The sequence below is a fragment of the Nerophis ophidion genome, linkage group LG18, assembly GCF_033978795.1.
Source record: "Nerophis ophidion isolate RoL-2023_Sa linkage group LG18, RoL_Noph_v1.0, whole genome shotgun sequence".
NCBI lineage: Eukaryota > Metazoa > Chordata > Actinopteri > Syngnathiformes > Syngnathidae > Nerophis > Nerophis ophidion.
Window position 1 is genome coordinate 5,502,341 of NC_084628.1, and position 14,347 is coordinate 5,516,687.

The following is a 14,347-nucleotide window of genomic DNA, read 5'->3' on the forward strand; positions in this document are numbered from 1 at the left end:
CAAAGGGAATAAGCGGTAGACAATGGATGGATAGATGGATGTTTTCCGTTTATATTCACATCTAACACAATTTCCCAACTCATATGGAAACGGTGGCAGAGGGGTTAGTGCATCTGCCTCACAATTCAAAGTTCCTGCAGTCCTGGGTTCAAATCCAGGCTCGGGATCTTTCTGTGTGGAGTTTGCATGTTCTCCCCGTGACTGCGTGGGTTCCCTCCGGGTACTCCGGCTTCCTCCCACCTCCAAAGACATGCACCTGGGGATAGGTTGATTGGCAACACTAAATTGGCCCTAGTGTGTGAATGTTGTCTGTCTATCTGTGTTGGCCCTGAAATGAGGTGGCGACTTGTCCAGGGTGTACCCCACCTTCCGCCCGATTGTAGCTGAGATTGGCACCAGCGCCCCTCGCAACCCCAAAGGGAATAAGCGGTAGAAAATGGATGGAAATCACAGCTGTCTCCGGATACCGTGCAAATAACCTCCCTCGGGATGCGATATGACCTTTTTTTAATATCTCGATATTTTCAGGCCGTATCGCGAGACACCATATGTATCTCGATATTTCGCCTTTGCCTTGAATGAACACTTGATGCATATAATCACAGCAGTATGATGATTCTATGTGTCTACATTAAAACATTCTTCTTCATACTGCATTAATATAAGCTCATTTTAAGCTTTCATGCAGAGAGAAATCATAACTGACTCAATTGACCAAAACTGTATTTATTAAACAGTTATTAAGCAGTGGCACAAACTTTCATGTTATTTCCAAAACAGAAAGTGCAAGATTGTCAGACACATTTTAAAACAAGCTATTAGTGCACTTTTGTGCATGATGTCACTAAGATGACATATCAAAACAAGACTAAATTAAAGTACAGAACACCACTACAATGGTTTACAACAAATAAAGTGCACATTTGTGCATGATTTTGTGGGCGTGTGGCACCGAATGGAGATGTTGACATGCAGAGTAATCACTCTTCATTCTCTAGCAGGTGACTTTTTAAATGATTCTACAAATTAGCAGCAATGCTAATTTTGTAGCAACGCTTCAGCACCACATTTGACAAATTGTGTCTGTTCGACACATTCCCACTTGAAGCCAAACCCCTGCTGTTTTTCTTGAGAATTAATTCTTCCTTCATTTGTTACCAGATTCGCACTTTTTCTCTCGTATTATCACTCGCACGGCTCCTCTAGCATCCCAGCTAACGTTACCCATGCTGCTACCTCTCTACTCCGCGAGGGCGTATACGTATTTGACATTTGTAAGAAGGCGCACTTTAGGGCACGTCCAACCGGTAGGAGGCCACGGGGAAGACCCAGGACACGTTGGGAAGACTATGTCTCCCGGCTGGCCTGGGAACGCCTCGGGATCCCCCGGGAAGAGCTAGACGAAGTGGCTGGGGAGAGGGAAGTCTGGGTTTCCCTGCTTAGGCTGTTGCCCCCGCGACCCGACCCGGATAAGCGGAAGATGATGGATGGAAGAAGGCGCACTTGCTGTCTGTGAGAAGGAGAGACAAGAAAGAATGAGAAGAGCCTGTAGTGTAATGCCCGCAGCTAAAAGCAACTGCGTGAGAACATATCAATCAATCAATGTTTACTTATATAGCCCTAAATCACTAGTGTCTCAAAGGGCTGCACAAACCACAACACAAACCACTACGACATCCTCGGCAGGCCCACATAAGGGCAAGGAAAACTCACACCCAGTGGGACGTCGGTGACAATGATGACTATGAGAACCTTGGAGAGGAGGAAAGCAATGGATGTCGAGCGGGTCTAACATGATACTGTGAAAGTTCAATCCATAATGGATCCAACACAGCCGCGAGAGTCCAGTCCAAAGCGGATCCAACACAGCAGCAAGAGTCCCGTTCACAGCGGAGCCAGCAGGAAACCATCCCAAGCGGAGGCGGATCAGCAGCGCAGAGATGTCCCCAGCCGATACACAGGCGAGCAGTACATGGCCACCGGATCGGACCGGACCCCCTCCACAAGGGAGAGTGTTACATGGGAGAAAAAGAAAAGAAACGGCAGATCAACTGGTCTAAAAAGGGAGTCTATTTAAAGGCTAGAGTATACAAATGAGTTTTAAGGTGAGACTTAAATGCTTCTACTGAGGTGGCATCTCGAACTTTTACCGGGAGGGCATTCCAGAGTACTGGAGCCCAAAATGAAAACGCTCTACAGCCCGCAGACTTTTTTGGGGCTTTGGGAATCACTAATAAGCCGGAGTCCTTTGAACGCAGATTTCTTGCCGGGACATACGGTACAATACAATCGGCAAGATAGGATGGAGCTAGACCGTGTAGTATTTTATACGTAAGTAATAAAACCTTAAAGTCACATCTTAAGTGCACAGGAAGCCAGTGCAGGTGAGCCAGTACAGGTGTAATGTGATCAAACTTTCTTGTTCTTGTCAAAAGTCTAGCAGCCGCATTTTGTACCAACTGTAATCTTTTAATGCTAGACATGGGGAGACCCGAAAATAATACGTTACAGTAATCGAGACGAGACGCAACAAACGCATGGATAATGATCTCATCGTCTTTTGTGGACAGAATGGAGCGAATGTTAGCGATATTACGGAGATGAAAGAAGGCCGTTTTAGTAACGCTTTTAATGTGTGACTCAAAGGAGAAAGTTGGGTCAAAGATAATACCCAGATTATTTACCGTGTCGCCTTGTTTAATTGTTTGGTTGTCAAATGTTAAAGTTGTATTATTAAATAGAGGTCGGTGTCTAGCAGGACCGATAATCAGCATTTCCATTTTTTGGGCGTTGAGTTGCAAAAAGTTAGCGGACATCCATTGTTTAACTAATTTAATTGTTTAATTATACTCGATGTAGTCATTTTCTATATCGCAAATAGACGAACCCACGATATACCGAGTATATCGATATATTGCCCAGCCCTACTATGAGGTCACCACTGCATTTTGAGTGGATGCTTAATTTAAGGTAGACGCACATAAACACTTATTTTGTGTTTGAGCGTATCATTATTGTTTTGGGAAGGACATGCAAAATTGTGTCACAGAGTAAAATATAAAATATATACCCCTTTTCAAGCTCTGGAGAATATACGTCCTCGGTCACACCAGCTTGTTACTGCCACGAAGTAAAAGTCGCTTGTTTTTCCTAACATTAAATGTACTTTTCTCTTTGCAGCTGAAGCCAGCAGAGCGTGAGGATTCGGTCTTTTTCTCCTGTCACGCCATCAACTCGTACGGCGAAGGGCGAGGGCTGATTCAGCTCACGGTGCAAGGTAGCCATTCATGCACCGATCAAAGCCAACATCGGTCTCCATCTCCACTTGTTGCACTGACACCACTCTCATCCGCAGAGCCTCCGGACCCTCCGGAACTGGAAGTGCGAGAAGTGAAAGATCGCAGCATGAACTTACGGTGGACTCAGAGGTTTGATGGGAACAGCGTCATCACCTCATATGACATCGAGTATAAGAACAAGACCGGTGAGTTAGTATCACAATTACTGTATAAATATCACTTCAGTTGATACTGAGACGAGGCTTCTGTATGCACACCTCTGCCAAGGTCTGGCAAAAGCATACCCAAATACTTTGGATTAACGTAGAATTTCATGGCTGCAACACGTGCCAAAGTAGTTGGGAAAGGGCATGTTCACCACTGTGTTACATCACCTTTTCTTTTAACAATACTCAATAAACGTTTGGGAACTGAGGAAACTAATTGTTGAAGCTTCGAAAGTGGAATTCTTTCACATTCTTGTTTTATGTAGAGCTTCAGTCTTTCAACAGTCCGGGGTCTCAGGTGTCGTATTTTTAGCTTTATAATGCGCCACACATTTTCGATGGGAGACAGATCTGGATTGCAGGAGGGCCAGTAAAGTACCCGCACTCTTTTTTTTACGAAGCCACGCTGTTGTAACACGTGCTGAATGTGGCTTGGCATTGTCTTGCTGAAATAAGCAGGAGCGTCCATGAAAAAGACGGCGCTTAGATGGCAGCATATGTTGTTCCAAAACCTGTATGTACCTTTCAGCATTAATGGTGCCTTCACGGATGTGTAAGTTACCCATGCCTTGGGCACTAATGCACCCCCATACCATCACACATGCTGGCTTTTGAACTTTGCGTCGATAACAGTCTGGATGGTTCAGCCAGTACTTCGGGATGAAGTACTGGCTGTCCAGAGTCGGGACCCAGGATGGACCGCTCGCTTGTATCGGTTGGGGACATCTCTACGCTGCTGATCCGCCTCCGCTTGAGATGGTTTCCTGTGGACGGGACTCTCGCTGCTGTCTTGGATCCGCTTGAACTGAACTCTCGCGGCTGTCTTGGAGCCACTATGGATTGAACTTTCACAGTATCATGTTAGACCCGCTCAACATCCATTGCTTTCAGTCCCCTAGAGGGGGGGGGGGGTTTGCCCACATCTGAGGTCCTCTCCAAGGTTTCTCATAGTCAGCATTGTCACTGGCGTCCCACTGGATGTGAATTCTCCCTGCCCACTGGGTGTGAGTTTTCCTTGCCCTTTTGTGGGTTCTTCCGAGGATGTTGTAGTCGTAATGGTTTGTGCAGTCCTTTGAGACATTTGTGATTTGGGGCTATATAAATAAACATTGATTGATTGATTGATTGATTGATTGATTGAATTCCCCTTTGGTCCGGATGACACGATGTCGAATATTTCCAAAAACAATTTGAAATGTGGACTCGTCAGACCACAGAACACTTTTCCAAATTGAATCAGTCCATCTTAGACGATCTCGGGCCCAGAGAAGCCGGCGACGTTTCTGGATGTTGTTGATAAATGGCTTTTGCTTTGCGTGGTAAAGCTTTAACTTACAGATGTAGCAACAAACTGTATTTAGTGACAGTGGTTTTCTGAAGTGTTCCTGAGCCCAGGTGGAGATATCCTTTAGAGATTGATGTCGGTTTTTGATACAGTGCCGTCTGAGGGATCGAAGGTCACGGTCATTCGATGTTGGTTTTCCGGCTTGCGTTGAGCATATTCAACTGAATATGGGTTGAAAATGATTTGCAAATCATTGTATTCCGTTTATATTTACATCTAACACAATTTCCCAACTCATATAGTAGAAGTAGAAGCATTTAAGTCTCACCTTAAAACTCATTTGTATACTCTAGCCTTTAAATAGACTCCCTTTTTAGACCAGTTGATCTGCCGTTTCTTTTCTTTTTCTCCCATGTCCCACTCTCCCTTGTGGAGGGGGTCCGGTCCGATCCGGTGGCCATGTACTGCTCGCCTGTGTATCGGCTGGGGACATCTCTGCGCTGCTGATCCGCCTCCGCTTGGGATGGTTTCCTGCTGGCTCCGCTATGAACGGGACTCTCGCTGCTGTGTTGGATCCGCTTTGGACTGGACTCTCGCGGTGTTGGATCCATTATGGATTGAACTTTCACAGTATCATGTTAGACCCGCTCGACATCCATTGCTTTCCTCCTCTCCAAGGTTCTCATAGTCATCATTGTCACCGACGTCCCACTGGGTGTGAGTTTTCCTTGCCCTTATGTGGGCCTACCGAGGATGTCGTGGTGGTCTGTGCAGCCCTTTGAGACACTAGTGATTTAGGGCTATATAAGTAAACATTGATTGATTGATTGATTGATATGGAAACAGGGTTTGCACACATGACTAATACATACGACTATCAGATTGTTAGTGTGTATTTTTAAGAGGCAACACTTGAATTTTTCATCATCCTCTTCACTTTTTTGTCAGATTCCTGGGAGCTGAAGCATGCCACTCGTAACATCTCCCCCACCAACAACCAGGCCAACATAGTGGACCTCCACCCCGCCTCCGTCTACAGCATCCGCATGTACTCCTACAACTCCATCGGCAAGAGTGAGGCCAGTAAAGAGCTAACCATCAGCACTGAGGAAGCTCGTGAGTACAACAGACATTAAAGGTCTCATATTTGCTTATGTTCTACTACAACTCTGTATTGGAAGTGAGTTGGCCAAAATGCAGCCTTGAAATCCCGACCAGGGACAGACCATTTTGTGTGGCTATAGCTTGCATAAATAAATCTGGTCGGGCATCTGGTCAGGATGCCACCCGAACGCCTCCCTAGGAAGGTGTTTAGGGCACATCCAGCCGGTAGGAGGCCATGGTGAAGACCCAGGACACGTTGGGAAGACTATGTCTCCCGGCTGGTCTGGGATCCCCCAGGAAGAGCTGGGTGAAGTGACTGGGGAGAGGAAAGTCTGGGCTTCCCTGCTTAGGCTGCTGCCCCCGTGACCCGACCTCGGATAAGCGGAAGAAGATGGATGGATGGATGGATATAGCTTCAATGCAAATGAACTGCATTCCAAGAAGCAATATTGTGAACTTCATCCACATTTTTAAACACTGTAACATTGCACTAATCCATCCATCCATCCATTTTCTACCGCTTATTCCTTTTTGGGGTCGCTGGCGCCTATCTCAGCTACAATCGGGCGGAAGGCGGGGTACACCCTGGACAAGTCGCCACCTCATCGCAGGGCAAACACAGATAGACAGACAACATTCACACTCACATTCACACACTAGGGCCAATTTAGTGTTGCCAATCAACTAATCCAATATAATATAAATTATATATCACTATGGAGGGGGGCGTGGCCTGCGGGCCTACAGCGACAGGTGAATGGGATTGTGTAGGGGGGTGTGGCCTGCGGCCCTGCACGGGAATATGGTGGACTAGGACAGGCCTCATAGACAGCGACAGGTGCGTAGATGGCCCAGGTGGGCCGTGTCATGTAATCACCTGTCGCCCTGTATAAGCAACTGCCGGGAGAAGAGAGGTTGTTGGAGCTGGAGTGAGAGCCAGAGCGTAACGATCACAGACAGAAAAGCTAATTGCTGGAAAGCAACCCGCTGAACTATTATAAAATTTAACTGTATTGTAACTCTGATATGGGATCTCATGTTGGTGCTTGGTGGTCCGATGAACCCCCTGGAGGGCAACCTCTACAATTTGGCGCCCAACCAAGCTGGACCACCTGAGGCGATGGAAGCCGACCCCCTGACGGCTTTTGCGAGTGTGCTCGCGGAGGTGACAGAGGCCAGCCACCAACAGCTGGAGGCGGTCCGCCAACAAATAGCCCCGTAGGGCCAAATCCTGCAAGCGCTGGCGGACCGGGTGGGAGCGGCACGGCCAACATCAGCGGCCGTCGCCATACAGCACGTGGGGGAAGAGGAGGACCCCCATGCCTTCATGTGCGCCTCCTGCCGCTGCTGGCGCGGGAGGCGAAGAGAGCGGCGCTCAGCATACCCAGCGACCTCCCGCGTACACTTCCCGAAGGGCGGTGCTAGACCGGACCAGTTGCACCGCCGAAGACCACCGGCGCCAGTTTCGGGCGCTGTGGTTGGCGAAGTAGGACCGCCCGTTCGTGCTTGGGCATCGGCTCCGAGAAGCGGCGATGTGCTGGCGACGACCAGGTGATAAAGCAGCTGGTCTTAAAACAGTTCCTGGAGGCGATCCCGGTGCGGAGGGCGACCTGGGTCCGCGATCACCCGGCCCGAGACCTAGCAGCAGCAGTGACCCTCGCCGAGGACCACCAAGCACTGTATCAGGGTTCCAATACAGTTTTATTCTATAATAGTTCAGCAATTGTCTTTTCTGTCCATGATTTGATTGATTGATTGATTGATACTTTTATTAGTAGATTGCACAGTACAGTACATATTCCATACAATTGACCACTAAATGGTAACACCCGAATAAGTTTTTCAACTTGTTTAAGTCGGGGTCCACGTTAATCAATTCGCTCTCGCTCTCACTCTAGCTCCAACAACCTCTCTTCTCCCGGCTGCTGCTTATACAGGGCGACAGGTGATTAGATGACAAGGCCCACCTGGGCCATCTACACGCACCTGTCGCTGTCTTCAAGGCGTGTACTAGTCCACCATATTCCCGTGCAGGGCCGCAGGCCACACCCCCCTCCACAATCCCATTCAACAACGTAACATTAAGAAATGGGACAGGTGAACACAAATATTAGCAACACTAACATAGTTCTGCTAGCGGCAGTGGGAGTCACATTTACCAGCAACATCAGAGTAAGGGGACAGTGTGGCTCGGCCGTGCCAGCAACTTGAGGGTTCCAGGTTCGATCCCCGCTTCCGCCATCCTCGCCACCGCCGTTGTGTTCTTGGGCAAGACACTTTACCCGCCTGCTCCCAGTGCCAACCACACTGTTTCAAATGTAACTTAGAAATTGAGTCTGCAGAGAAAGAGCGCTATATAAATATGTTTCACAATTCACTAGGTTAGCCCGTTTGCTGAAGAAAAACAAAAACGATCAAACTTACGGCCCAAGCGTCTTTTGCTGACTAACGAATAGTTTGCAGAGTTCAAGGCTTCTTTTTAAGATGTGTAGTAAAGCCCGATTTGGCAGGGGTGTCATGTCCATGAAGAAGGAAGATTTTCCCTTGAAACATTATAATGAAATTCTAAAGAGACTTAGTATCTTTAGATAAAAAAAAAATGGAACACTTTGAACAGACTCTATTGTTATTTCACTATTTGAACAGAATGTAAAAGTCACATTTTCCATCTTTGAAAAGGGTGAAACAAAGCTTTTGAAAACTGTTTTTTTTGTTTTTTTCAGAACCTGACGGTCCTCCTATAGACGTCATCCTGCAGCCGGTGACCTCTCAGAGTATCCGGGTCACTTGGAAGGTACAGTATGCATCCTTAATTGGTATGTTTTTTCACCGATGTCCTTAAAGGCCTACTGAAAGCCACTACTACCCACCACGCAGTCTGATAGTTTATATATCAATGATGAAATATTAACATTGCAACACATGCCAATACGGCCGCTTTAGTTTACTAAATTGCAATTTTAAATTTCCCGAAAACGTCGCGGTATGATGACGCGTGCGTTTGACGTCTCGGGTTGTAGCGGACATTATTTTCCAGCCCGATCCAAGCTATAAGTAGTCTGCTTTAATCGCATAATTACACAGTATTCTGGACATCTGTGTTGCTGAATCTTTTGCAATTTGTTTAATTAATAATGGAGACGTCAAAGAAGAAAGATGTAGGTGGGAAGCTTTTAGCCTTTAGCCACAAAAACACAGTGTTTGTTTAAAATTCCCGAAGAAGAAGCTTTACAATGGATCAGAGCGGTCAAGCAAACATGTCAACCGGCAGTTTTCGGTGACAAAATTGTGTTAATAAGTCGCCTCTTACCGGAGACATCCTGCAGCTAACGTGACTGCCCTCAGAGACTCTGGCGTCAACACACCCGTGGCCACACCCCTCCGACTTCAGGTACTATTTAATCTCACTCAAATACTAGCAACACAATAGCAGATAAGGGATTTTCCAGAATTATCCTAGTAAATGTGTCTTAAAACATCCGAATCGCTCTCACTGCCCTCGCCTTTTTTTTTTTCTTTTTTTAAACTTTTTTTTTTTTCTAGTCCATCCATCCATCCATTTTCTACCGCTTATTCCCTTTTAGGGGTTGCGGGGGGCGCTGGCGCCTATCTCAGCTACAATCGGGCGGAAGGCGGGGTACACCCTGGACAAGTCGCCACCTCATCGCAAGGCCAACACAGATAGACAGACAACATTCACACTCACATTCACACACTAGGGCCAATTTAGTGTTGCCAATCAACCTATCCCCAGGTGCATGTTTTTGGAGGTGGGAGGAAGCCGGAGTACCCGGAGGGAACCCACGCATTCACGGGGAGAACATGCAAACTCCACACAGAAAGATCCCGAGCCTGGATTTGAACCCAGGACTGCAGGGCCTTCGTATTGTGAGGCAGACGCACTAATCCCTCTGCCACCTCTGCAGACGCACTAATCCCTCTAGTCCTTCACTCTAAATTTCCTCATCCACAAATCTTTCATCCTCGCTAGAGATGCGCAGATAGGCAATTATATCATCCGCAACCGCATCACCAAAGTCGTCATCCACCCGCCGTCCACCCGGACCAACATTTTATCAGAAGCGCAACCGCCTGCCACCCGCCCGTTGAAATACATCAGAGGTCGGCCACCTTTACCACTCAAAGAGCTATTTAAACCCGTTTCACAGAGTAAAGAAGACAACGGGAGCCGCTATCGTTCTAGCGAGTATCCAATGGTGTTCATCCTGATGACAAGAATAAGGGCGTGCTGTGAAGCCATTGCCTTACACATTCAACATGTACAAACTGATTAGTAGTCCAGCAACATGCTGTAAACAGCTTCCACAATCACATGTGCAAGATTGAAAGGCATACTGGGTACACTGATGGTTGTGATATAAACAATTGTAACACTCTTACTAATAAACTCCACGCTGTGAAGCCACACCAAACAAGAATGACAAACACATTTCGGGAGAACATCCTCACAGTAACACAACATAAACGCAACACAACAAATACCCAGAATCCTTTGCATCCGTGACACCATGCTGGCGGGGGTGTATAAAATAGTCAGGAAGTTTCACGGATGTAAAGGATTCTGGGTATTTGTTGTGTTGTGTTTATGTTGGGGAAATTGTTGCTTTCTCGGTCCGAATCGCTCTCGCTGCTGGTGGCCATGATTGTAAACAATGTTCAGATGTGAGGACCTCCACAACCCGTGACGTCACGCGCACATCGTCTGCTACTTCCGGTAAAGGCAAGGCTTTTTTTATTAGCGGCCAAATGTTGCAAACTTTATCGTCGATGTTCTCTACTAAATCCTTTCAGCAGATTTATGGCAATATCACGAAATGATCAAGTATGCTATCCCCGTTTAATTAGGAAAATCTCATTTCAGTAGGCCTTTAAAGGGGAACATTATCACAATTTCAGAAGGGTTAAAACCAATAAAAATCAGTTCTCAGTGGCTTATTCTATTTTTCGAAAAAAAAATCAAAATTTTACCCGTCCCGTAATATCCCTAAAAAAAGCTTTAAAGTGCTTCATTTTCGCTATTTGCTTTCCCTGTGACGTCACATAGCGATTCCAATACAAACAACATGGTGGAGAGCACAGCAAGATATAGCGACATTAGCTCGGATTCAGACTCGGATTTCAGCGGCTTAAGCGATTCAACAGATTACGCATGTATTGAAACGGATGGTTGGAGTATGGAGGCAGATAGCGAAAACGAAATTGAAGAAAGTGAAGCTATTGAGCGAATAGCTATTGACGCTATTCGGCCATCTTTTGCGTTAGCATCGCCGGTAAAATGTGCAGACCAACCGATCAGGACTTTCGCATTGACACTGGACCAACCTAAATCCGTCGATTGGTAAGTGTTTGTTTCGCATTAAATGTGAATGGAAGGAAACGCTGGATGTAAATATTGTTTCAAATGTACATACAAGTAGCCTAAATAGCATGTTAGCATCGATTAGCTGGCAGTCATGCTGCGACCAAAAATGTCTGATTAGCACATAAGTCAATAACAACGACAACATCAACAACACTCACCTTTGTGATTTCGTTGAATTTATCGTTGGGAATGCATCTGCTTTGAGTGTCGCAGGATATCCAGACATTTTTGCCATCTCTGTCGTAGCATCGCCGGTAAAAACCAAACGGGAGTCTCTTGACACTGGAGCAACTTAAATCCGTCGATTGCGAAGTGTTTGTTTGGCATTAAATGTGGATGGAGGGAAAGAATGGATGTAAATATAGCTACAAATGAGGCATATCGCTGCAATATGGACACACAGCTTGCCTAAATAGCGTGTTAGCATCGATTAGCACGGCGTGCTAATCAATGCACATTCTACGTAAATCAACTTGAATCCGTCCCTGATCGTGTTGTTACACCGTCCGACAACACACCGACGAGGCATGATGTCTGCAAGGTATGGGAAAACAGTCGAAAAAACGGAAAATAACAGAGCTGATTTGACTCGATGCGACTGCGTTGAGTACCGATGTGACGTCGTCGCTCAGAGAGGCATAAACAGAAAGGCGTTTAATTCGCCAAAATTCACCCATTTAGAGTTCGGAAATCGGTTAAAAAAATATATGGTCTTTTTTCTGCAACATCAAGGTATATTTTGACGCTTACATATGTCTGCTGATAATGTTCCCCTTTAACGTATCATAGGACCAGATCGGGGCCGAAATTTGATTAAATTAACTACAGCAATAGGCGACATACCACTGTTGTCTCCCAGTGTTTACACGTCTAAAGATTGTATTTAGATGAAATATTCCTTCAAAAGAGATTCACGCTCATGGAGACACAATTTTCATAGTCCTTTTTTTACACTCCCCTTAACTGTGGGGATTGAAGAAGAACCACGCAACACAAAGCATACTCAAGTGATTAAATCAATATTTTTCTTGTACTGCAAAAAACATATTTGACAAACTTCTCAAGCCGTCGTGCGGGTTCCAAGGACCGTCAAGGAAGGACATAGGGCACGTTTAGACTTCTTTATTTTTCAATAAAGACTGTTTTATCCCGACTACTTACCCACCTGCTCCCAGTGCCACCCACACTGGTTTAAATGTAACTTAGATATCGGGTTTCACCATGTAAAGCGCTTTGAGTCACTAGAGAAAAAGCGCTATATAAATATAATTCACTTCACTTCACAGCTCTTCCGCTTGCCTTCCTATTTCGGGCGTTGTCGCCTCTCTCGCGCTCTCAGTCTTTCTCTCTCAACGTCCGATACCCTCTGGCTCCTTCTCGTCTCTCCGCTTTTCTTCCTGACGTTCACGGCTGTTGCCCTTTTATACAGTGCGAGAGGATTAATTAATTGTCCCCAGGTGCGCGATACACGCACCTGATCTTTTTCGCGGCTTCGGTCCCGGCGCTCCCCGCCTCGCCGCTCGCTCGCCGCCATTGTGGGCCGGGCTACGGTTGTGCCCTTACTCGCTGTCGGACTGCCGGCCACGCCTCCTCGCCGCCATCTTGGGCTGGGCTATGGCGTGTCCTGCCTCTCGACAACATATTTTTGGTCGTTATTGTTTAAATGAAATCTCAAGGAGTAAGTCTTTGAAAAAAGGAATGCTTTAAGGGCAAAACCTAAACAATTTCAATGGGAGCCAATAGTAGTTTTCGCTTTTTTCTTTAGTTCATTTGCACGAACCACTTTATTTTGTTAAAATAAATTGTTGGTATTTTATTTATTTATTTTTTTTAACAAAATAAAGTGGTTCGTGCAAATGAACTAAACAAAAAAGCGAAAACTACTTGGTAGGGGCTTCACGGTGGAAGAGGGGTTAGTGCGTCTGCCTCACAATACGAAGTTCCTGCAGTCCTGGGTTCAAATCCAGGCTCGGGATCTTTCTGTGTGGAGTTTGCATGTTCTCCCCGTGACTGCGTGGGTTCCCTCCGGGTACTCCGGCTTCCTCCCACTTCCAAAGACATGCACCTGGGGATAGGTTGATTGGCAACACTAAATTGGCCCTAGTGTGTGAATGTGAGTGTGAATGTTGTCTGTCTATCTGTGTTGGCCCTGCGATGAGGTGGCGACTTGTCCAGGGTGTACCCTGCCTTCCGCCTGATTGTAGCTGAGATAGGCGCCAGCGCCCCCCGCGACCCTGAAAGGGAATAAGCGGTAGGAAATGGATGGATGGATGGAAATTGTTGGTAGAATTCAATACCACATACTTACCATATCATCTGATTTACAACAATATGAGCAATGTTTACATTTAATAAGATAAGCCTAATATAAAATGGTCTTGTTCTGTTTACTTTAGTTACTTGCTGTAACACATTTTTGATTTATTGTCCATATATTGGTATGGGACTCAAAATCATCGGATTGTAGACCGAAGATGTTAATCGGGACATCCCTAATAATTATACACCTCATTCCAACCCGCCAGGCTCCCAGGAAGGATCTTCAGAATGGAGTCATCCGGGGTTACCAGATCGGCTACAGAGAGAACGGCCCAGGCAGCAATGGCCAGTACAGCATTGTGGAGATGAAGGCGACTGGCGACAGCGAAGTGTACACACTAGACAACCTTAAGAAGTTTGCCCAGTACGGCGTGGTGGTCCAGGCCTTCAACAGAGCCGGGACCGGACCTTCCAGCTCTGAGATCAACGCCACCACACTAGAAGACGGTAAGAACCAAAATCCCGCTCCTTGTCATGTAGCGTTGGGATAAAACAAACTCTTATGCCTTTACTATGCTGGTACTTTTAGTTTGGTTATGTGTGAATGCCATTGTTCGAACCCATCCAACAAGTAGACCCGTTAAGTGGACTCTGCTGCGATTCGGTTTACTTAGAGCACAATTTTTAACGCATCATAGACTAAATACACGGACCATTGTTTAACCCTTGTTCATATTGTTGTTACTCAGCCAGCCTTTGTGGGTCTGACGGACCCCTTGCATTTTGTGGCTTTTAATGCTAATAAAAGTAT

At 46.1% G+C, this 14,347-nt stretch overlaps 1 protein-coding gene across 2 annotated transcripts in view; it reads left to right on the forward strand.

Moving 5' to 3' along the window:
- dscaml1 (Down syndrome cell adhesion molecule like 1) overlaps positions 1 to 14,347 on the forward strand; it is a 426,233-nt gene that overhangs the window by 298,981 nt on the left and 112,905 nt on the right. For both annotated transcript variants that reach the window (XM_061878592.1, XM_061878593.1), the window contains exons 14-18: positions 3,181 to 3,277; positions 3,356 to 3,484; positions 5,739 to 5,906; positions 8,618 to 8,688; positions 13,803 to 14,043. In XM_061878592.1, the coding sequence (XP_061734576.1) occupies positions 3,181 to 3,277; positions 3,356 to 3,484; positions 5,739 to 5,906; positions 8,618 to 8,688; positions 13,803 to 14,043 (706 nt within the window). The remainder of the gene's footprint in view (positions 1 to 3,180; positions 3,278 to 3,355; positions 3,485 to 5,738; positions 5,907 to 8,617; positions 8,689 to 13,802; positions 14,044 to 14,347) is intronic.